The sequence below is a fragment of the Scleropages formosus genome, chromosome 4, assembly GCF_900964775.1.
Source record: "Scleropages formosus chromosome 4, fSclFor1.1, whole genome shotgun sequence".
In the NCBI taxonomy this organism is placed as follows: domain Eukaryota; kingdom Metazoa; phylum Chordata; class Actinopteri; order Osteoglossiformes; family Osteoglossidae; genus Scleropages; species Scleropages formosus.
Window position 1 is genome coordinate 3,409,709 of NC_041809.1, and position 23,031 is coordinate 3,432,739.

At 48.8% G+C, this 23,031-nt stretch overlaps 1 protein-coding gene, 2 long non-coding RNA genes and 1 other non-coding gene across 17 annotated transcripts; 2 read left to right on the forward strand and 2 right to left on the reverse strand.

Annotated features, from left to right (window-relative positions):
* Nucleotides 1-12: 12 nt before the first annotated feature.
* Nucleotides 13-129, reverse strand: LOC114910452 (U5 spliceosomal RNA). Its single transcript, XR_003797644.1, has one exon. It is a non-coding gene; the product is annotated as a U5 spliceosomal RNA (small nuclear RNA).
* A 214-nt stretch (nt 130-343) lies between these two features.
* On the forward strand, nt 344-1,333 carry LOC108927077 (uncharacterized). Of its 2 annotated transcripts, none has more exons than XR_001965535.1 (3): nt 344-530; nt 1,058-1,187; nt 1,280-1,333. It is a non-coding gene; the product is annotated as an uncharacterized LOC108927077 (long non-coding RNA). The 2 variants fall into 2 exon arrangements; XR_001965536.1 differs by having other exon boundaries at nt 1,058-1,114.
* Nucleotides 1,334-2,645: 1,312 nt separating this feature from the next.
* On the forward strand, nt 2,646-11,908 carry LOC108927103 (uncharacterized). Its single transcript, XR_001965541.2, has 6 exons — nt 2,646-2,679; nt 2,792-2,857; nt 2,992-3,108; nt 4,422-4,571; nt 4,968-5,015; nt 11,578-11,908. It is a non-coding gene; the product is annotated as an uncharacterized LOC108927103 (long non-coding RNA).
* atl2 (atlastin GTPase 2) lies at nt 4,775-22,850 on the reverse strand. Of its 13 annotated transcripts, none has more exons than XM_018740157.2 (14): nt 22,598-22,850; nt 15,368-15,666; nt 13,159-13,293; nt 12,603-12,707; nt 12,471-12,521; nt 11,078-11,134; nt 10,075-10,167; nt 9,700-9,838; nt 9,327-9,454; nt 9,179-9,235; nt 8,270-8,341; nt 7,725-8,156; nt 7,474-7,488; nt 6,461-7,370 (listed from the first exon to the last, which is right to left on the reverse strand). In XM_018740157.2, the coding sequence occupies exons 1-14, from the start codon at nt 22,668-22,670 to the stop codon at nt 7,260-7,262; spliced, it is 1,767 nt and encodes a 588-aa protein (XP_018595673.1). In that variant the 5' UTR covers nt 22,671-22,850; the 3' UTR covers nt 6,461-7,259. The 13 variants fall into 13 exon arrangements, with proteins under 13 accessions (XP_018595674.1, XP_018595671.2, XP_018595673.1 ...); XM_018740154.2 differs by having other exon boundaries at nt 15,326-15,666; XM_029250747.1 differs by lacking the exon at nt 22,598-22,850 and adding an exon at nt 22,496-22,589 and having other exon boundaries at nt 15,326-15,666.
* Between the last annotated feature and the right edge of the window lie 181 nt (nt 22,851-23,031).

Sequence of the window (23,031 nt, forward strand, 5' to 3'; positions counted from 1 at the left end):
TACCATAACAGCAGCCCCACCTTACGGCGGGGCATCAAAAAATTAGTTTATACTCATAATTGTTCCTCTCCACGGAAATCTTTAGTAAAAGGCGAAAGATTTATACGATCTGAAGAGAAACCAGAGTTCACTGCAGATCAGCACGGAAAGCGAACACCGCACCGACAAACCTGCGACTCCCGCCGACGGTTACTCCAAAACCCATTTAATTCGAACATGTAATAAATGTCGCCATTCCGCTACTTTTCCGTGTGCAATAACTAAATGACATAAAAGAATGTCATATTGTAAAGTAACACGAATACATTTTTAATCCGGCCGGACGACTGATGCATGTCGGGAGTTCTTCGCAGGGGACCTGTAACGTCATACGCAGCGCAACGTCCCTGTGACCCCGCGCCTTGGGCGCTTTTTTATTACGTCACAGCGACGCGCCGACGATAACGAGAGTCGTAGACGTGTAAAGGCGCTTTGCTGGGCGGGCTGAGAATCTCTGCTGTGGGAAACGCTGATTTCGACGAAGAGAAAAGGTCGCTTTCACAGGACATACTTCGTCTTTCACTTAGTTATTAAAGAAACACAGCTGGGTTTCCCAAAATGCCGTACAGACAGAGAGTAAGAAGAGGTTCTGACAACGTACACGGCCATATATTTGTGTTCTGATTTTTTTTGTATGATGAGGTGTTCATGCAGACTCAAGTCATTTTTAAATAGTAAATATTAAAAAGAAAATCGCCGTGTTCCTATTTAATCAATCATTTAAAAAGCATTTAAAGCCTTTAAAAATTGTAGAAATTTTAAATGCAGAGAGTAAAGTTGCTGTTGTCACACTTAAGCCAGCCGTTCCTCTTCAGGCCACAACGAACTAGCAAAGCGAGACACAGCCGTTCAGAATCATGTTTTATATTTTATATTTCATTGATTGATTGACCAAAATGTCTCAGCATCGCTTTTTCGGATCCAGGCTATGAGCTCCTCAGCAGGTTCGGAAAAGGCGCGCTGTGTGTACGTTCGGTAACGTGATTCTGTAAACACTTAAAACTTCTTTTCATTCTAGGTTCAGTGCTGCAGTTCCCACTTCGGCGCGAGGAAACGAGTGAAACCGGATACGGCGGTGAGGAAACTGACACGGAGCCTCTGATTGGTCGCCTGCAGCGCCGCCTAGCGGACAGACACGGGACTGGACTGTTGGTGTCGCTCTTTATAGCTGCTGTTTTGGAGCATCGTAGCAGTCTGGAGAACAAGTTCTAATTGTTATTACTGTCATTCCTCCATATAGCTTCTGCGCCGTGGAACGGCATGTTTCTCCGGAGACCGTGGTGCAACACAGAAGTCAGAAGAGGAGTACAAGACAGTAAAGAAAGGTAAAGCGCGGAGGTTCTCGGTTCTGGCTCCGTGGCGGTGGAAGGACCTCCCCCTCTCACTCAGAACTGCTGAATCTCTGTCCACATTTAAAAGGGGTCTTAAAACTCCCCTCTTCCAGACTCACTTCGCCCATCATCTCTCAAGCTCATAGTGTAAATGATCATGCCCAGATAACCCTTCACACAGTTACTCCTGTATTGTATGTAAATGTTTGTGTACCTTAAAAAAAAAAACAAAAATTTTGTAGGAAGGTGATCAGGAATCGTCTACTGAGTTTTATGCACCTACTCGAGAGATGAACATCAATGCATAAAGTAGAAGGAAACTAAATTTACTTAAGAATCACAGGTCTGCAACTGTCTCTCTCTTTCTCCTAATGTAATGTACAGATTGTATTTTTGTGAGATGCACGTTGCTTTGGAGAAAAGCGTCTGTAAAATGAATAAATGTAAATAAATACACAGGACGTGGGCTATGAACTGTAGACTGTAGCGTATGGAGTCATGCTGGGTTAGCTGTTTGACTTTGCCAGGTGAGCACTGGGAGGCAGCAGGGTGTTGAGTAATCTGACTGCCTTAGGGAAGAAACTGTTGCGGAGTCTGTTGGTGGAGGCACGGATGCTCAGATGCTCACGTACTTCCTGCCAGATGGCAAAAGGGCGAAGAGTCCATGAGAGGGATGAGAGGGGTCGTCCACAAGGCTGCTGGCTTTGCGGGTGTAGCAGTTGTTGTATGAGGTGTCGATGGTGGGTAGAGGGACTCCGTCGGTCTTTTCAGCTGTTCTCACAATGCGCTGTAGGGTCTTGCGGTCGGAGGCTGTGCGGTTCCCGTACCACGCGGTGAGACAGCTGGTCAGGACACTCTATCGTCCCTCTGTAGAAGGTGGTGAGGTTGGGAGGGGGGAGTTTGGCTCTCTTCAGCCTCCGTAAGGAGTGAAGGTGCTGCTGGGCCTTCTTGGCTAGGAAGGTGGTGTTGAGAGTCCAGGAAAGGTCCTCTGTCATGTGCACCCCAAGAAACTTGGAGCTTTTGACTCTCTCCACAGTTGTTCCATTGATGTGCAGAGGTGAATGGTCTACTCGGGTCCTCTTGAAGTCAACAATCATCTCTTAGTCTCATCAACATTGAGATAGATTGTTGTCTCTACACCATTCTGTGAGCTGGTTCACCTCTCTGTATGCTGTCTCAAATTCACATGTGGACTGAGCACACAGCCCTGGGGAGCACCGGTGTTCGGCGTGGTGGTGCTGGAGGTGGAGTTGCCGATCCTGACGCACTGGGGTCTCCCAGTCAAAAAGTCCAGGATCCAGTTGCACGGGTAGGTGGTCAGACCCAGCAGGCTCAGCTTAGTTATCAATTTCTGAGTAATGATTGTAATCAAAACCGAACTAAATGAACAGAATCCTTACGTAGTTGTCCTTTTTGTCCAGATGGCTCAGAGAAAGGTGGAGGTGGATGGTAGCAGATTGTGCATCCTCTGCTGAACGGTTGGGACGGTAGGCGTACTGGAATGGGTCCAGTGTGGTGGGAAGACTGCTCTTTGTGTTTTGTGACTAGCCGCTCGAAGCGCTTTAATGAAAGGTGTGAGTGCAACCGGTCGGTAGTCATTCCGATGATTTCTTCGGCACAGGGATGATGGTGGTTGTTCTGAAGCAGACGGGGACAACTGCCCGGCTCATGGAAATGTTGAAGTTGTCCATGAAGACATCTGCAAGCTGAACAGCACATTCCCTGAGCACCCGGCCAGGTATGTTGTCAGGACCTGCAGCTTTCCGTGGGTTAACTCTGGACGGAGTCTTCCCGATGTCTACTGCAGACATACAAAGTACCTGCTCGGTGGGAGTTGGGACGGTCTTACCTGCTGGCATGTTGTTCTGCGCTTCGAGCCGTGCGTAGAAATCATTCAACGCGTCTGGGAGCGAGGCATCGCCACCACAGACAAGTGGTGTAGCTTTCTAGTCTGCGATGGCCTGAATGCCTTGCCACGTGCCCCTTGTGTCCTTGGAATTTAGAAAACGATGGTGGATTCTTCCTGCGCGGCTGTGCTTCGCCTCCGACAGCCCGGGACAGATCGGCCCTAGCTGTGCGGTAGGCTGCCTTGTCCCCAGACCTGAAGGCAGTGTCCAGTGTCCTGTTTCCAGCAGTGAGCGCACCTCAGCAGTCATCCACAGGTTCTGGTTTGCACGTGTGGTGATGGTCTTGAAGGAAGTCTCATCGGCTGCGCACTTGCGGATGTAGCCAGTCACTGATTCTGTGTATTCGGCCCAGTGTGTGGCATTATGGGATGTAGCAGCCTAAGTTAAAATGTAAAAAAAAAATCGTGGTCCACCCCTACGCGTCACATCGTTCAGCACGAATAATGTGCTACAGGTTTGTTTCTGATGAAATTTTTCACTCGGCTTTCCGTCAACGATTTTGAGAGCCGCGCGACAGATTTCAGAATGACCCGTTTAACGTCGTCTTACCTTGCGGACTTGAGCTCTGCGAGTAGATGTTATTCAGCAAGTGAAGTGATAAAGTGCCGGAAAAGAACCACGAACGAGTTTTCTATTGGCTGCGGCGAGGAGTGACTACTGTACGTCACGACGTAAAAACATGACGAAATAAAGACATGAACAGTGTGGAGTAAGTGCAGTTTGTACACACCAAAGCGTTCGTTTACAATAAGGCTGGGAAAATCCTTGTCCGCCAGTAGATGGCAGTATAAATCAGCTGTAATGTTTGTATTAAATACAGCCTGTAATTTTGTCGGAAAATATGGAAAAATTAAGATCGGTCACTAAGGTGGTGTTATTTCACCTAATCTGTGTGTGCCATTCTTTTTTTTTTTTTTTAAGGATCAGCATGCCTTTATTCCCTTTTAGGGTTAAGAAACTCAAGTACTGATTTTTAATATGTGACAACAGCCAGTTTGCTCCCCCCCCCCCCATATATATTGTGTGTGTGGGGGAAGAAGAGATGGTCACTCACTACTTCCCTCCAGGTGCCCAGCATCATGCTGGACCGCTGTCTACAGCCAGCACACAGTGACCGGCAACGTTTTTTATTTCCCACCTCTAGACTGAACTTTGGCTCTTGTCAAGTTATCCGACAGAAATATGGCATGTCTGTGCTGCGGCGGAACAATTTTGAGAGTTTTGTTTCCTCGTTGTGAATGTCCATCTGGAAACCTTCTCCGCAGGAGGGACCCTGACAACTTGAGCAGTGAAGGTAATACTTCTGGACTAATGTGGTGAAATGCTGAACAAAGGTATACTTTACTCCAGTGATCCTGTGGTGGGGGGTAACAGCTGGCCCAGTGTTTAAAGCCGCTACCTTGCACTGGAATGACCACGGTACCAACCCTAAATTGCTAGAGTTTTTTTTTTTTTTTAAAGTGGCCCAACTGCTGAAATGGGTAAATCAGTGCAAGCAGCTTTACATGTAAGTCACTTTGGAGAAATGCATAATATAAGTATTTAAATGTAATTGTAAAGTTAGGGTTGATCACACTGCTGTAGACCACTGACTGAGGTTGTTTTGTTCAAACTCGGTGTGGGTTACAGCAGGGGGGTTTTGGACTCTCGCCTCTCAGCAACTTTTATGTGTCGTCCTTCTTGGCCACAGGACTCTGTGAGCAGATTTGCGCCGTGCCATGCCATGCAGCGTGTGCAGGTATGTCTGATCAGTGCTTTAGTGTGTCGTCACCCGAGTTCCTTCTGGGTGATGACTTGATGCTGGAGGTGCTCATGTTCCGGGAGGAGGTGGAGGGAGAGGAATGGACACCCTAACCAGCACACAGGCCGTCATCTTTTACAAAGCCAGCACTTGAGTGGTGCAACATAACCTTGCACCTCTCTCATTTTCAGTAAAGTTCTGGCCAGAGAATTGCTTTTGAAAAAGATTTGTAATAAAGTGAGATGCACATATCAAATATCCAAATGTGGAGTTAAACATCTTTGGTTAATGTTAATAATTCAGTTGTGTAGCTTGTCAGTGTTTTTCATATTTTTATGGCATTACAATAGAATTTTGTAGATTTTACCAAGTAGTTCCTGTTCTAAAACACCAGCAAATTATAAAGTATGCACATGAATGTTTTACATAATCTTGTTGCTAACAGAAGTATCCAAGCTGTCATTTTGTCTTAAAAAACACTTTACACAGATGTTCTTTTTCCTGTTTATTTAATAGTAAAATATTTGTAAATATGTTTTGCAAGATCACATATGCCTTACCCTTTCATAGTGTGTACAGGATTTGTGGTTTTAACTAGCTCACTATACTTGTGCAGGTTACCGTTGTAAAGGACCTACCAGCAATAGTTTCAGTTACTTATGTTTACAGGATTGATCGTGCGTTAATAGCTTTAATACCAAAATCATTTAGGATACATACCTTATGGGACATGGGCAGCTCATAGGAAAATGTTAAATACAACAAAAGGGAATATTCACACTTTTGGAATATTAAATCTTAGTTCAGATACATTGAGTTCATAGTTGTATTAAAATTCCTGGTCAATTCCCACAATTCAACAGGCACCGTGCTGCAGAATGCCTCACTCAGTGCATCAGAACTAGGCAGCTTGCGTTACAAAAAGTCTTGCGTTTCCACGAGTGACAGCGCATTCCTCTACAGACTGCCCCCCGAGGACCACGCCAAGCTCTCCTTTTATTCTGTGGCTACAAAAACAATACAAAATCTTATTTATATATTTATACTTCATATACATGCCCTATTTGCAATCTGATTTTTACAAAAAAAATTGTACAAATGTGCCGTGGAGGGAGGATACATTATGGATGGAGCTTTTACATTAAGTGCAGGTATCAGAAAAATCAGATAAAATAACATTTTCAAACACTTAGCACAAAGCAAGGCTGCAGGTTAGACAGTAAATTAACAAGGCAAGACCATTTTAAATTGACACGTCAACACTACAATTTTTACTTCCGACATACGGTTAACTTAAGTTAAAGTCATTTCAAAATGCTACTGCAATCCTGTATACAGACACCTAATACTAAGCCAACAATTTGTGCAGCAGGACCATGTCCACAGACATATTTGGCTCGTGTCAAACTTGGCAAGCGACCATTTTTTCCAAATTAGAGCCATGTAATCTGCTCACTAACCATTTCACAGGACGCACTGCGGAGAACCTACCTTCACGCTAGAGGATGAAATCTAATTGATGGAACTGTAAGAGTGCGTTATAAACGGGACGGAACAAAGCCATAACAGACGACGAGAAGGGAGGAAGCATCAATATTCCACAATGGGTCATAAGATCGAGGGGCGGCACTACAGTAGGAGCTGATTGATAAACTTTGGTTTGCAGAGTTCCTCAGTCTATGGGCCGGAACGCGAGCCCCGTCCAGAGCGGGCATCGCGCTGGTCGCTAGCTGGCCTTTCGCCTGGCGTTCTGCAAACCTTGTTCTGTCAAGCTGGCCTTGATGGAGTTGGCCACGCTCTGTCTAACGTTATCCTCCATGTAGTAGTCGCTCAATGGCTTCAACACCTGAGTGACAATGGGACAGACAGACACAGACAGATGGGGGAAGGGAAATGAGACCAACACAATATTGAATTAAATCAATCAGAATAAAGCAAGAAATGAGCGTGACGGGAGGGGGGAGAAAAAAAAAAAAAAAAAAACTACTCATAATATTGGAAACGTAAAACAAGACAAATGCAATGGGAAAATAAAAGTTGCGGCAGACAGACCTGTGCAGACATTTGCTTTGAAACCAGAAGGACTTCTATACAAAGGACGTACAAAAATTGGTAGAAAGGTGCAAACCTGCAGTCTAAAATGTGGCGTGACCCAGGTTTCGTTTGTAATCAGTGTGTGGAGGCCCAGCGGCCACATACTGACAGGGTAAAACACGGACTCAGTTAAACACAGAGCAAGGGCTACTTTTTCTTCTTGTAGTTGTTGTTTGCGGTAAGTCTCTTTCTTTGTGCCACCGCAAGCGGGCGCCACAAGAGCCGGCGTCTTGCTGACTCAATTACTTTGGATAACACCTGAAACAGGGAACGTGAGCTGTTAATGGCACTGTTATCCCAACAGTGGTGGCAAAAAAAGAAAAAAAAAAGAGCAAAAGTTGACGCGTTCATCACCGCTCACCTTTCTTGGAGTCCTCTGTTAGCATAAGTTTTTTTTTTTTTTTTTTTTTTTTTTTTTTTTTAAAAAAGAGAGAGGGAGAGAAATTAGAGGGAAGCCGCTATCTTGACAGATAAGCACTAAAATAGAACAGCGTCCCGACAAGGTTTAGAAACAGTAGTTAAGTGCGATGATCACTCAGTGGCTGTGCATCATGGCTAGAACTGAAAGAAGATCACGGTTAGCGGACAGAGACCATACAGAGAGACACCCACCTGTTCCCATAAGGTTTCTGCCACCTGGTCGATGACTGTTCCAAGTTCCCGGAACTCCCCTGAGTATTTGACGTAAGCCCAGGTGCAGAGCGATACGAGCGCCATGCCCATGAGCAGGTTGCACAGGCCGGCTATAGAGTTCAGCCCGAGGAATCCCGTCACCCCGGAGACGATGTACATGATGAACATGACGGCGAAGAGGGTGGCGGGCGTGCGGGCGGCGTAGAAGATGTTCTTGCTGTCGTTGTGCTTGGCGAAGGTGGTGAAGGCTTCGTCCAGCTCCGCCTCCAGCTGGTCCTGGTAGCGCTGGCAGAACTGATCCCCTCCCATCTTCTTCACGGAACAGAACTGGCGCACGGAGCAGCGCTTCAGCTCCTCGTGGCTGCGCTCCAGGTCGGCCGGGGCGATGTACGGCTTGTCGCCTCCGCAGATCTAGGGGTCACGGGCGTCACATTTACCCCAGGAGTCACACGCTCATCGGGAAGCCATGTGTTCGCTCCCAGGAGAGCACGTGTCAAAGATTAAGCGGAGCGCTCTCGGCCTACCTGCTCCATGTTCCTGTTATACGTGTCCTTCGCTCCTGCCACGGCTGCAAGGTTGTTCGCCTCAGCAGTTGCCTGAAGAAGAAAGTAAAGAGAGAAATGCCCTGTTTTTACTCCGATTTTTACCCCCCAAACTTTTAAGTTGCTGGTTCAAACCCCAAGAGGGACACTAAGTACTTATACACCCTTCAGCAGAAATACTGGAAAATCACTCCTGCAGAACCTTGTTGAACACATCGAAAGTGCTCCAGTTGTCACCTTGCATAAGAGTGCGAAACAAAACAGCAGTGAGACACGGCCCTGATAACGATTCGCAACAACACCGATGTTATTTAACTGCAATTATTCAGCCATAGTTCACAGGTTTCACTTTTGTTCAGCACAGTCGGTGCCTGTGCCACTGTAGTTCACCGTGCGAAAAAAAAACTCCCTGCAGGGACCCAGTTGAAGCCTTGAGAAATCCAAACATACTAAGCAGCTTTCTGGCTTTAGAAGCATTGTATTGTTCCAAAACATTCCACGTGTTTTATGCGGACTGCTGTCAAAGCTTTTCGGGTGAGCGAGTTCCCTTATGCAAGGCCACACACACACGATGCAACGGCTGTTACGCAACCACTGAGCACACTGTCAATGACTTGCGGTGTGTGATGTGTCGAGTAGCACAGCCCCGCTCTCCTGGATCCATGAGTGTGTTGTTACACTTGTGTTCGTACAGCTGGCATTCGCTGCACTTCCAAATAAAGGGCATCAGAGGTCCAGAAGAAAAACACAACAATAAAAAGTGCTGAGCACTCATCAATAATGAACGGGGTGGAAGACGCGTTGAAATTCCGGCTATTAAAATATTCATAAACGGACACGCGAAGTGCAATCGGGGCATTTCTTATATTACGCTGGAAATCCAAAATGTACCTGCAACATGGATTTGGGGTGAGGTAGCTCTTCGCCTTGGTATATTTTGATGTAGGCCTAAGGAAAAGGGGAAAAACAAAACAAACATTGAAATGTGCTGCATTTATTTTGCCTGGAGGAGGAAGAGAGGAGAAAAAGTGAGCCTTACTTTAAAATACTCCACAAGGTCTCTGCAGGTCAGTTTAGCTCCACCGATTTCCTTCACAACCAGGTTCTCTGGAGACAACAGCAAGGGCACCAGTTTCTCCAGCTCCCTCTTGAATTCGTCGTCAATGTCTGAAGAGAAAGACAGAAATCGGAGGAAATGTGAAATTTACCAACGTGAACAGCGCTGGGTACAAACCCCACGTACTGAACGTATTCTTGCATCATTAATTGTTCTGTTCAAACGTGTTAAACTATATCCACCCCGTTGAAACACGGTGTTCAACACGAGACGAGTGTAAAGTGTTTGAAGGTGAAAGACAAAATATTGCGTTTTAAACGGAAACCAAACATCTTCACGGGGGTCGTGAGAACACCTTTCAAGCGCCCGTCGAAGCTGGGATTGGTGGCCACCCTGAGGCCCGGGTGGGGGAGCAGGAAGCAGCGGATGCAGGAGAAGCAGGAGTGGATGTGCTTCCTGACATTCTGCAGCTCCTCGTGCTGGTTCTGCTTGACCTGTGGGGGAAGAACGGGGGTCCAGCTGACATCTCAGCAGCTGTTCGCTGTTCTGCTTCGCTCGTTCCAACCTCCCGAATTGTAAATAAAAGCGACGAGCGCCTCTAAAACGGGGTTATCCCTGCAAACTGGTAATTTCACTTTATTTTACTGCTGCAGTTGTTTCCGACAGGTTATTTTTCGGGATGTACAGAGTGGAGCCGAGAAGCGTCTCGGCGCAGAAGAACGGGACTCACCTGCAATCTCTTCTCGAGGAACCTCTGTCCCCCCTCGAGGCCGTAGGGGTGCTCGTACGGGTAGCTCCAGTCCCTTATCAGGAACATGAGTGTCTGGGGACGGAAACACACACGGACACACAGCGATGTTCTCCCAAGTGGCTCGTCCACATGATCAGCACAAGGGTGTCTGTAGATGTACTGTGAGGTGTGTATCGATTGAGTGAACCAAGTCACTGTGGACTGAGTGACACACTGTCTAGCCCTGGTACTTAAAGCACGCGACGCCCAAGTGAACCTCCACTGACATTAACTAGCGCATCGTTTGCCAAACGCATGGTGCGGCGAAGTGCTTTTTGGAAGAACCGTGATGGAGCTGCTCAGGGCTCCTCTGGCAGTAAACATCTTTCCAGCTGCTCTCCACTCCAGTTACCATCAGAGTCCTGGTGTGATACTGAAACTGTTCACATCCCATTTTAAATGGAGAAAATGTATAGTTTTGTACAAGACCAGGGTGGTTTTTAGCCTGTGTGTGTGTGTGTGTGTGTACAGAAAAGGGAGTGTGATGGCACTGTTTGACCCTTGTACTCTCTCCATAAACACAGCTTGTACTTCGAAAGTATGCGACAGTCCACACTCACAGCGTTAATTCAGCCCCCCTCGACCATCATCAGCGCTCCGTGACTCGTCTCCGACTTTATTCTGTAACTCTTCCGTAACTCGAGCAGCACTTCTCACATTTGCCGCTTGGGCCGCACACGGTATGAAAAGCACACCATGCGACCACAGAATATAAAGGTGACAGGAGGTGTAATTGCTGTGAGCACAGCAGCTGATCGGTGGCATCTGGGGAGAAGCAGCAGCACAGGGCCAGGAGAGCCGATCCAGACACTAAATAGCAGCAGGAGCAGCAGGAATGATGGACTCCTGGTCGTTAACTCAATGACCATTGACCGCCTGACCGGGCAGAGGGCTGTTAAACACGATTAGAGCACCAGGCCTCGCTGCGGGAGCCCCCACCTACCTGAAAGGGCTTCTGAGAGACCTCCTGCATGGCCAGGCGCCCGTATTCGGTGAAGAGCTGCGGGAAGAAGGAAGGGAACCCGAGTGAGTCTGTTGGGCAGCACTATTTACCCTCCAGCTGCTTCCCGTCTGTGGCTCGGCAGCGTGGAAAAGCTGCTCTGTAGACCCTGTTCACAGCAGTACTTGGGGTGGGGGAGGAACACCTACACATGACGGATGATGGGACCGGTCCCCTCCCAACGCACAGGTCACAGCCAGACCAGACGCTTGCGATCGACATCTTCGCCATCCAGCAGTTTCTTATGTTACCTCTCGCAGCTGGGAGAGCCGCGTCCACCGGACCGTGCGCGAGGCGAGCGGGTCACGAGGTCGCGATCAAACCGTTCTTTCAACGGATCGCGCTACTCGCATCGCATTAAAGTGAGCGCACTAGCTCGTAACGTGATTTCGACGTGAAATTATGAGACCTGATTTGGCCTCCTTCCCTTTTCCCAATCGCAGGTCTTCTGTGCCACTCACGAAGCGGGCGGCTCGGCCAAAGCTAATTCATCACAGCGCGTGGGTCCAAAAGCAGCGCAAACTAGTTGAGCAAGACGAGAGCCGAAAGGCTCTTTTTTTTTGTTGTCGTAAGGGGATCCGAGTCCGAAGCACTTCTTCAGGATGGAAAAGTCCCACTCGGTGTTCCATGCAGATTTTTTTTTACATTTTAAAGCAATGTTTCAGGCTGTATGAATGCTGATTGTATGCGGCGCTGTCAATAAAGTTTGCGAACCCTATAGGAATGCTCGTTATTCTTGTTTAAAATATTATTTGTATTATATTTATTATACTTTATTTATATGTTTACTGTCTGTTATATACATGTATATTAAGTATTGTATAGTATTAAATATATAAAACATTATGCAGCTACTCGTGTGACGAACACTGATTCATATGGTGGAAAGTAAGTACTTTAGAATCAGGCGCCTGTATCTAAGTGTCTCTTTCTGCTAATGTAATGAACACATATTTTCTATGAGATGTTCATCGCTTTGGAGAAAAGCATCCAGTAACGAATAAATGTACATGTAAACGTATACAATCTAAATGTTAAATCTTAAAACAAACATAAAATTAATAAATGGACTATAATTTACACCCCTGATTCTACTTACTTGCTTGGTTCTGCCAGTGTAACTTGGGCTTCGCTTATTTTTTCACCTGCACTACTTGTGTGTTTCTACTACACACACACACGACTTCCTCTAAAGCAACATACAGAACTGGTCTTTACACACCTATTATGTCACATGTGAAACACTGTGTCATTAAATAACCATTTTGTGGTAAAACTACGGGACACGAGGCTTCACACGCTTCCAGGCAGTGCCGTACATTGAAGCCCCTCGTACCTGGAGGTGCTGAAGGTCGTCTTCTTGCACATTCTGAGACAAGTTGTAGACCTGAAAGACAAACAGCATCTCGCCGAGTGAGCAGCAGGAAATGGAGGAGGGAGGACGGCGGCGGATGGCGCAGCAGCTCACCTGCACCGAACTGGTCATGGTGCTGAGCGCGAACACCGTAGCGCAGTCCTTGATGGTCGACTGGCTGTCGAAGGCCCCCTGGGTGTCTATTAGCACAACTGCAACCTGGAGAGCCGGGAGCACGAGCGCACAGGTGGAGCGTCATGAACGTGGTACCGTATTTACGTTCGCACTGCAAACCATGGAGGGGCTATATATTCATTTTTAAATGTTAATCAAATCAGTAAGTGCAGTAACTACCCGCTGTGTGTCGACTGCCTCCAGCTAGGACTCAATCCCCAAGGTAACACCCAAGTTAGATTACAACCCCCTGGTGTAGTACATGATCAAGGTATTTACCCTAAACCAACACAGTAAAATTACCTGTAAAAACAGGTAAATCACTGTAGGTGGCTTAACATTACATATTATTATCGCTAATAGATTTTCCCAAAAAAGAGGGGGCACCTGCTTGACCGGAAGTGAACAAAACACATGTGGGGGGGGGGGGCTACACAGTACTGGGGCAATGGGTGCAGGGTGCCACTGCTGGCAGGCAGTGGAGGGAAAGGTTCACCTTGGTCCCATCAGGCTTGTCCACCACAAACACCTCGCTCCACATGTGGATCCCCGTCGTCTCTCTCTCACAGCCGCCCCTCCAGGCGAAGCCGGTCAAGGGCTCCTCGTCGCCCCCCAGCCAGAAGCTCGGCGCCTACAGCGTTGGGGGAGACGGGGAAGGCAGGGAAATGGTGTTCAGCAACACTCTAGTGGTTTGTCCACACGGCACTGTCGTCTCCACAGCTTCAAAATGAAGCGGTTTGCTGGAATTAAAGATAAACCTCTCTGGGCTGTAAGATACTTGCTTCTCTGAAAGATGTTCAGCAATTAATTCAATTAGCGCCGCTGTACGAGCAACAGACACCGACAACGTTTTTAACTCTACGGGTGAAGAGTTGGCAAAATGTGCCCCTGCTATCGAGAACAGCAGCAACAATGATCATAAAACACGCCGCAAGAGTCATAAATCCTTCCACATTCTCTCCATTGTTTTAAATAAATTATTCATAACACATTTCCGGCATACAGTGAAAACACACTGAACTGATGTGACAACTGCTGGAATCCAGAAGGGAAGGAAATACAATTTAACCGGAATGTAACAGCTGCACAGGAATTGCATTTTTATTTTAAAACAGAAATAAAATTACTTCTTTAAATTGTTCCATTTGGACTGTAAAGGTATAAGAATTAGCTGGACAAATCGACCAGCAGAACACCTGTCAAAAACGGGGGCAGCTGGTACTGCACTGGTTACAGCTACTGCCTCTGGATCCAAAGGTCGCAGGTTCAAATCCCACCTCCAGATCTAGTACCCATGAGCAAGGTACTTACCCTGAATTACCCAGCTGTTATAAATAATTGGAAGCTTATAATTGTAACCTTAACATTATAAGCCGCTTTGGAGACACATAAGCTAAATGAATAAATGCAAGACGTGCAGCTCAAATCAGAAACGGCGTGTGCGTCCGAGTCAGAGCGGATGGACATTTCTTGAGCCACATCCCCTTTGGCTCATTTACGCACAGCGTGTATCATGTGTGCTGGCTGCTGTGCCTGCGCAACACACTCCTAGAGCCTCACGGCCATAATAAGGGAGGGGGGGGAGCGAAAGTTTACACTTAAGCGCTGCAGGAGTAAACGGGTCGTCATCCACAGCACCGCAGTGACACAAAGCGACCCGACAGGCCAAGTCGGAGCGACCGGCACAGATGGTCAAATTCCCACCGGAGCAGAAGGGATACGCCACCGTTCCAGACGAGGGACGTGACCGGAATGGTCGTGCAGTGTGGCGCGCAGAGAGGCTGCGACCGTCAGGTGCCTGCTGTGAGTGGGGTGGTGAGGGACAGGGGTGCAGCGAAGGACGGCGCTCCGACGCAGCGAGAGCTCCTACGCCTGGGTGTCCAGCCCCTGCTCTCCAGATCAATATCGCAAGAGCTCACTTGGGCTCCAGTCCGGATTTTTCTTTGGAATTCTGTGCGCCTTCACAGAGTGAAGAACCCGGCTACTGCGGGACACGCGAACTGGACCAGCGTGTGAAAAACACGCGCTAACCGGGCTCAAGGAGGGCAGGAGTTTGTCCAATAATCCGGGCAGGAACGCGCACCTTAGTCACCATGGCGTTTCTTTCATTGAAGAAGCGACAACAGTCGATTACAACATTAAAACACAGGTCTTAGGGCCAACTGGGGGGGGGGGGGGGGATTGATGTGATCTTCGTGACCTTTGTGACCTTCCTGACCAGGTGCCCCCCGCTCTGCCCCCCCAATAGGGATTTGGAAACGGCAGTTAGTGATAAGACACGTCGGCGACCGCCAACCGTGCCCTTGACAGCTTTCCATCCTGGAGAAATTATCAGAAGCTCATTGAGAGGGAATTCAAGTGAATCCAATAGCTTCACGAAAGGAAGTGAAATGACCTAATGAGGATAATTAATCGAACGCATTCCATGAACGGAAAGGTGACTCGGGGACGAAAGCAGAGGACGGAAGAGGAGACGTTAGATTTAATTACCGTTATAATATCGTATCACCTATTTAAATGCTGCAATTCAATGCCACTTTTAAAGGCCAGGTATCGCATTTAAACTTCCATTCCGCAAAAAGCGGTGGGGTGGGAGCAGGGGTTCGAGCCCCTCCCAGCGCCTAGGGGGAAATGATGAAATGCAGAGGTGCCGATGTCCGTACCTGAGTAAAAGAGCAGCGGTCGAGCGACGCTCGAGAGCCCACCTGGCTGTGCATGTAGCGCAGCATGAAGTCAAGCAGAAAGGACTTGCCCTTCCGGAAGGCTCCGGCCACCGACACCACCACGACGTCCAGGTCCCGCACGTGCTCCTGCATCAGCACGCGCTCCAGGGCGGCCTCGTCCAGCTCGAAAAGATGACTGTCGTCGTGGGCCAGCACCACCTGGATGGGCCGGGGCTTGTCGTCGAGCAGCGGCCGCTCCCCGCCCCCTTCGTTCTCCTCCTCTTCCTCATCGTCCTCATCATCCGGCCAGGCCAGCGGCTCATCTTCCATGCCGTAGTCACCTGGGACGGGACAGATCCGTGAGTCAGCAGCAGCGGAGTGCCAAAACCACCCTCCTCATGCCTCCACCCCTTCACACAGCTTACTGGCAGAATACGCATAGAAAAAAAAGCAGGATTTCCATAAAATGTTTCTCCTGACATGGAAGCACTGACCCAAAAAGCGATCAATATGCTGTGGGATGACGGTTGCGTAACAATGGGGGGGGGGGGGGGGGGGGTGCACTTTTAGAAATACAAACATTATGTAAACTGAGCTAAAGTCTCAAGGATTAAAAACTAGTCTTTTATTAGAGCAGCGGCTCAGGGACAGTCATGCTCACACACACACACACACACACACACACACACACCTTTCAGATCTCTCAACACCTATGACTCTACAAATTTACACTACCTGGCCTATTTACAAACACGGAGAAATTAAAGTGCCTGGATCTGTGCTCATTAACAACAGGCGACCACTTAATTCCCGGCGACAGACAGCAGGCGTCACAACACCCCCCGGGGGGCTGGAATGCGGTGAAGGAGCCCAGGTGCACTCATTTAGCGAGGAAGAGAGACTTCTTAAAGGACGGGGATTCTTCTGCTGGGAGCTGGAAGGAGGGCTTTTGGTGGAGAACGACACTAAGGAGCTTTGCTTTCGTGCTCTTCCCTTTAAAGGCTCCCAAAAGGGCTTTTCCTTTATCTTCCGCTCCTTTTCTTTTCATTTTCTACGATGCCCAAATGATGACTTTCGGTTACTTCCATTTTCGTTTGCTGGAGAATTTTGGCCACACGTTAAAATAAGAACAAATAAATGCCGTAAATCTCCTCAGGCCGGGCCGATACCCGAACCCAGGACTCCCCGGAGGGGTGTCGGACACTCGGATCAAAGCGGTCAGACCCCCCCCCGAGGACTTGCTTAGCAAGCAACGGGGCTCTGCTGCCGCTAAAGAGCGCAGGATCCAGGCCCAGCTAAGAACGAGGAGATGAGCGCGGGGAGCAGCGCACCTCGGGGCGTGATCCAATTACAGCCCGGTGAAGACTCCGCAGGGGCCTGCGAGCGCACGCGTGGAACACGATGTGAAAATAGAGCTGCTCCACTTTAGGTGGGACCTGTGAGGACGAAGAATCCCTGAAGGAGGATGATGATTAAAAATCTGCAGCGTGTCCCATAGCGAAGCGCCCGTCTCCTCATTTAGACACGCGGGTTAAAAATACACACCTGGAACCGCTCCGTGCTGAAAGCTGAACTAAGCACCACTTACCCCCCCCCGGACACGGCACGACCACAGGCTCTAAGCAAACATCTCGCAGTAATGTAAAGAGTGAGGTACGAAGTACTCAAACCCAGGCCGCGATGAGAGCTGTGGAGGTCCCCTGCTGAGATACCGCCACAAGGGGGTGTACCTATGAATAAGTGAGCACGCACGAAATGTGCATTCCGATCACAAAAACACCTCCCCTGGGGTTCACCTGCCACAATATGGCCTCCATAGAGAGAGATGTTACAACAACACGACACTGGTAACTGAGGTATAGGGAGAGTCCCAAAGGGGCAAAGAAAAAAAAAAAAAACATTCAACGATCAGCCCCCCCAAATACCTACAGGACCAGATCTTGCTGGGATGCACCAGGTGAACACTACACTCCTCTACCTTTAACTTCTGCTGGTTCCACTCACGCAGGGTCCACAATGACAAACCTGTAGGTTGCTTTCTTCGGGCTCAACGTGATGGAATGAGTTCTCTGTCTCTCAGAAGTGCTGAATCCCTCCAGGCGTTCAAGAAGGGTCTCAAAACTGCTCCTGATCTCCTGACAGCTACATAAATGAGTTCAGCATCATCTGCTATGATTATCTATGTACTTGCTGTTTGAGCGTCGTTTCTATAGGAGCTAATGGAGGGATGTGAACCAGCAAAATGGTGGTGCGAGACACACAAGCTGCGTGTCACTTTGGGGAAAGGCGGCACTCAATGAACACATGTAAATGTAAGATGTGCTCTCCAGCAGAAGACTCCACTAATCTAGTCGGTGGTCTCAAAGGGAAGAAGTTTAAATTATAAGACACCGCCTCGGCCGACTCTGCCATGGAATCCAGCGATAATCCATTAAGCTCTGTGTCCCGGTGTGACCTCGCTCACGAGGCCACTTTCCACATGCGGACAACAGGAAGAGGCTGGGAGTTCGAGTGTCCAGAATTAGAGGGGAATGCAAACAAGGACATCGATTTCCTTCAGGACAACTCACAGTCAGCGTGAGGACAAATTACCCACAAGTAACTGCTTCGATAAACGGAGACCTCCAGACCTTCATATGAACCAGGCATCAGGAGAAGCTTTGGACTGAGTTTGATCCACCACACAATGGAATTCTTCCACCGGCAGCCACTTCCTGGTGGGATCGAGGAAAATGCTTCGCTGCAGGTATAAATAGATTGGTGAAGGCAGTTTGCGTCCGGCGGGAGAGACTCCACAACAAAACACCGACCGAGCACATTTCTGCAGACGACCAACCGAGGAAGTCATGAAACAAAGCAATTTAAAAAAAATCTAATTGCTGACAAGTGACCAGATCTAAACTGACAGGTCATGTCACTGGTGCACAAAGAGCACAACTGTTTGGTAGGTGTGGTGGGGTGTGGCGACAAACAGGGAGGAGGACAAAACAGGCAGAAAGACATCTGGAATGTTCCCCCTCTGGAATTTTTATAGTGCAGGGCAATCCTTGAAGCTCTGAGATGCTGTGTTGTGGAAGGTCTCGACAGGAAATGAGTTCTGAGCTCCTCAGAGCTCATTTCCTGTCGAGACCTTCCACAACACAGCATCTCAGAGCTTCAAGACACACCTTGAGTCCCCCTCCCAGGATGGATCCCTGGTTCTCATTATGCAGACAAGGAGACCATTTAATGCACTCGGTCTCTTAGGACGGTTGAACTGGTGTAAAGAACCCAGGTGAACGAGAGGAAAGCTCTACCTGCTGGCCAGACCAAAAGCTCCACACCACAGGATATCGAGGCCATCGTTGGGTCAACAGAAGGCGAAAGAGAAAAAGAACCCACTTCAAAACTCCGATGAATTATCATCATCAACAGAACAGACAGCTGTGATTTTTAATTCAAGAACCACCTTAAGGCACGTTACGCTCAGTGCTCACCTCAAACAGCACGCTGATCATCAACCTGAAGAAATTCACGACGGGAAAAGGGCCAAGCCAACAGGTATAAAGAGCAGCAGCCTGACAGCGTCGATCACGAGTAGAGGCAACGTGAAAGCGTTTCCTTTTCGCTGCGGTTAAAGCGCATCATCCGCTCTCCAGGCGACCTGTCATCCAGAACGCGAAAAGTCCTACCAGCCGTCACAGCCAAACCCCAGAGCAGAATGAAACCACGATGGCAGCCCACCGTTCACCACAGTAAATACCGCAAGCCTCGTTACGTGACAAGGAGCCAGGCGTAACGAGGGACGTCACGCTGTCCCGATTTTAGCCGGGATCTGCGGACGCACCATGGAGATCGGTGCTTCCTGTTCCCTACTTGAATCGGCACACAGAGTCCCCGTTCTCAGTCTCATCTACTTCGGGCAGCAATCATGGTCACACCTTGTTTGTTACCAAGTGCCTTGGCAACTCGGCACATGGCCCAAGAAGGTGACTTCACTACATGTTAGTCCCGGGTGTCAGGTGACCCCAACGCACCACCTGACACTCACTTTTACACTGAAACGGTGCTGTAAAACAAGATTTGGCTCCACTATAGCAGCACAGCTCACAATATATTGAAGGCTCTGCATTAACAGTGAAGCACCCAGACCGTCTGAGGGTGGTGACCACAACACTCAGCAGAAGGACAGCACTGTGTCAGGCCCAGTCCACATAATATTATTATAATTGTTATTAGACAGTTTTCTCCAAGGGAATTTAGAGTGTCAGGTTTGTATACTAAGCTACCGTGAGCAGATGGGCAGTACAACCCAGGACAGGAGGAAGGGACCACTCGATGGACAGCACTCCAGGCCCCCGCTGCCCGAGCTGAGTGCCGACAGCCAGCTGCCCGCACTTTGAAGGGAACCGGAAGGAATTGAAAGCAGCTGGCCTGAGGAATGGGAGGGCGGCTTGGAGAGCGTCATTTCTTCCGTTGCTGGCTTTGCCCAAAAAGGGTCTCCTTTGTGGTTTGCAATAAAAACCTGTTTTTCTTGAAAGTCATGCTGTCCTGTGCCGGGATCCTGCCCATGCTGCCACCTCCACCCTGCAACGAACACACTGCTTACAATTATTTACTCATTTATACAGCAGGGCAATTTTTAATACACTTCAGGGGAAGTTCAAGGGCACTACAAGAGAACTGGACCTCGAATCTGGTCTTTTCACAGGAAGGTGCAAGCTCATTTACATTTATTTATCTTACACTTTTCTCCAAATAACCTTAAAAAGTTAAACTTCTTACAATGTTTTTACGTATGCATGGTAAAAACATACAAAGGGGGGTCATTTTTACTGGAGCATTTTCTAAGGTAAGTAACTTGATCAAGGGTCCTACAGCAGGCGGTGGGGTTCAAACCCGGGTCCTTCGAAGTGAAGGTGGCTGCTCTAACCACTACGCCACCTGCTGCCTCATCAGGCACCGCACAGGAACCAAGAAGTTAAAATCCTCACAAACCCTCCCCATCACACAGGCACCGGGTACAGCTCGTGCTGCCATGGCTCAGGTAAATATTTACCAAAACCCCCCCCCCCATATCTAAGTTGCCACTCACTGCTAGATTCCAGAACCAGGACGCACTGCGAAACATGTACTACAAATTGCAGAATACCGACCAGAAAGCGACCAAAAGAACTCAACACCTTGTTTTACCTCATGTGCCCAAGGGCATGAAGACACCAAGCTTGGGAAATCGCTGAGGAGATGCCGAAGCAGAAACCGCCATGTCCTTAGGGCCCCGCCCCTCCCCCCCCAGACGAGCTCCACGTCCCACCCCCGGCGAGGCCGGGCCAACGTCCACGGAAGAACATGTGATGTTTGTGTGTAGAACAAGGGGTTTGTCAAGGCCAAACGGAGCAAGTTGCCTTCCAGCTGCTGTCTGACCGGCACACACACACACACACACACACACACTGCTCTGGTTGAGAGGATCCCGTCTCGAGGGGGGACGGGACCCACGTCCAGCAGGAGACACCCAGCGTCTTCTTTGCACAACAGTAACAGTAATAAAATGTTTGATACAACATAGAAGTCGGGGGAAAACATTAGAAACAAAGCGTTGCCTGCGCTTCATGCCAGAGAGGGGAAGCTCGATGGAATCACTTCCTGAGAGCATCTAGAGCGCAGGTTCTAAACCTTCTCCGAGCCCCGGACCACGGTAATGATGTGGTGAAAGCTGAGGACGCCTCCTAGAAGACTGTCACTAAGTAAATTCAGAGAAAATATTGCACTGAAAACCAATTACCTCCACAGTGAGTTAGGGCACACTATCATATTTTTGCTTTTAACTCTTATTTAGTTACACTGTTGTTTTCAAAACAAGCCTGTGCTTCATAGACCCCCTGTGGACACCTTTTTTTTGGGGGGGGGGGGGGGGGGGTCCATCATCCCCAGGTGAAGAACTCAAGGTCCAGATGGACAGCGACCAAACACAGACTCCTCACAGGATATTTACATCAACGGCACCTGACACTTGAGCACGACACAAATGCTTTCTCCCCACCACACACACACACACACACACACACACACACACACACTCTCTCTCTCTCTCCCCATCACCAGCAATGACGCATTTACAAAGTCACACAAGTTACAAGGGGCATCAGTGTTCCGTGGCAGTTTTGCTTGAAGATATTTCTAATTAATTACTAAAGTCCCCTAAAGGAAGGAAATTACATTATCATCATTATACATTACTTAGCTGACACTGTCATACAGAACGACTTACAGCATTCGTCATTCTTAGTGGAGTAAAGCAGGGTAAGTACCTCACTCAAGGGTACTAAAGCAGAAGTGGAGAGCGGGACTTGAACTCACCACCTGTAGGCTACCGGCCAATGTCCTTACATTTATTCATTTAGTTGATGTTGTTTTCTAAAGCTACTTAGAATTACTTAGTCCTTCATAGAGCTGGGTCCTTTTTCCTGGACTAGTTCAGGGTCGGTGCCCAGGGTACGTACGACAGCAGCAGGAGAGATTCGAACCCGCAACCCTCGGATCCGGAGGAAACGGCTCTAGTCGCTTCGCCGTCAGCTGCCGCTCGAACCACGTAACTGAGATGTTCTGCGGTGTTGACCTTTCGCCGACAGGCCCAAGCAGCGGCCCGGGGCATCACGTGTGTGGCCATGCCATGGTGCGTCCCAGGTGGTTCTCTCACACACGCATCGCCATCACCAGACACACACACGCGTAATCACCGCACAGCTCAGCCGTCACCGCCATGGCATGGACTACCATGGTGACACACCTTCACCATCATCCCGATTTTCACACATCCACCACGATCACACACACGTACCGTTGTCATCATCATCATCATGAGCTATGATTGTAACACACACCTGACCTGTTATGATCATTGCACGCATCTAACACAGTTACAACTACCATTCTCTCACTCACACACACACACACACACCTACAACACAACATCACACAACTAGTACTATTATTATCTCTCTCTCTCTCTCTCTCTCTCTCTCACACACACACACACACACACACACACACACACACACACACACACACACACACATACACACACCTCAATCATCACCAGTCGCGTATAATCAATCTATCATCACTCACTCACTCACTCACTCACTCACTCACTGCATCGCAGTCAGTGCAACTCACGCCTCGGTGCACCTTAAGAACCGCCCCTTTAAAGCCATTTTTTCTTCTTGACCAACACTCGTTCGGCTCTCGGCGGACTGTCGCTCCAGGAAAACACCCTCCGGCGTCCGTTACCTTCCCCAAACACGTCGCCTTTGTCATTTCGCTCCAGATGCCTTCGACTCCTCAGCGCGCTGCTCTCCGCCATCTTGTTCGGTTTAAAAGCCGAGGTGAGGTGACGTCAGGAGCGCACGTTCCCCCTCCGCTCCCCGTCGGGCTCGAGCCCCGCACTTCCGCTGGGTCCTACGGCGCGAGCTGCGCGGGAACGTGCCGCCGGCTCGCATACGGTGCGAGCCAATGAGAATTCAGCGAGCGGCGGCGGTATCGCTCTCCTCCGGTTTAAAAGACGACGTGACGTCAGGGGCGGGCGGGCGCGCGCGCTTCCCTCTCGTTCCGCGGGGTCCTACGGCGCGAGCCGCGCGGGAACGTGCCGCTGCCGTGCGCGCGAGCTACCTCGCTAATGTGAGCTGAGGTATATTACCTCGTCTTGCATAAACCTGTACCACAAA

Coding starts and splice junctions, on each gene's coding strand:
- atl2 (XM_018740154.2), bottom strand. CDS start 22,670: ATGGCGGAGAGCAGCGCGCTGAGGAGTCGAAGGCATCTGGAGCGAAAT. Junction 12,522..12,602: donor CCATGACCAGTTCGGTGCAG/GTGAGCTGCTGC, acceptor TTTGTCTTTCAG/GTCTACAACTTGTCTCAGAA. Junction 10,168..11,077: donor TCTCTCAGAAGCCCTTTCAG/GTAGGTGGGGGC, acceptor TTCCGTCCCCAG/ACACTCATGTTCCTGATAAG.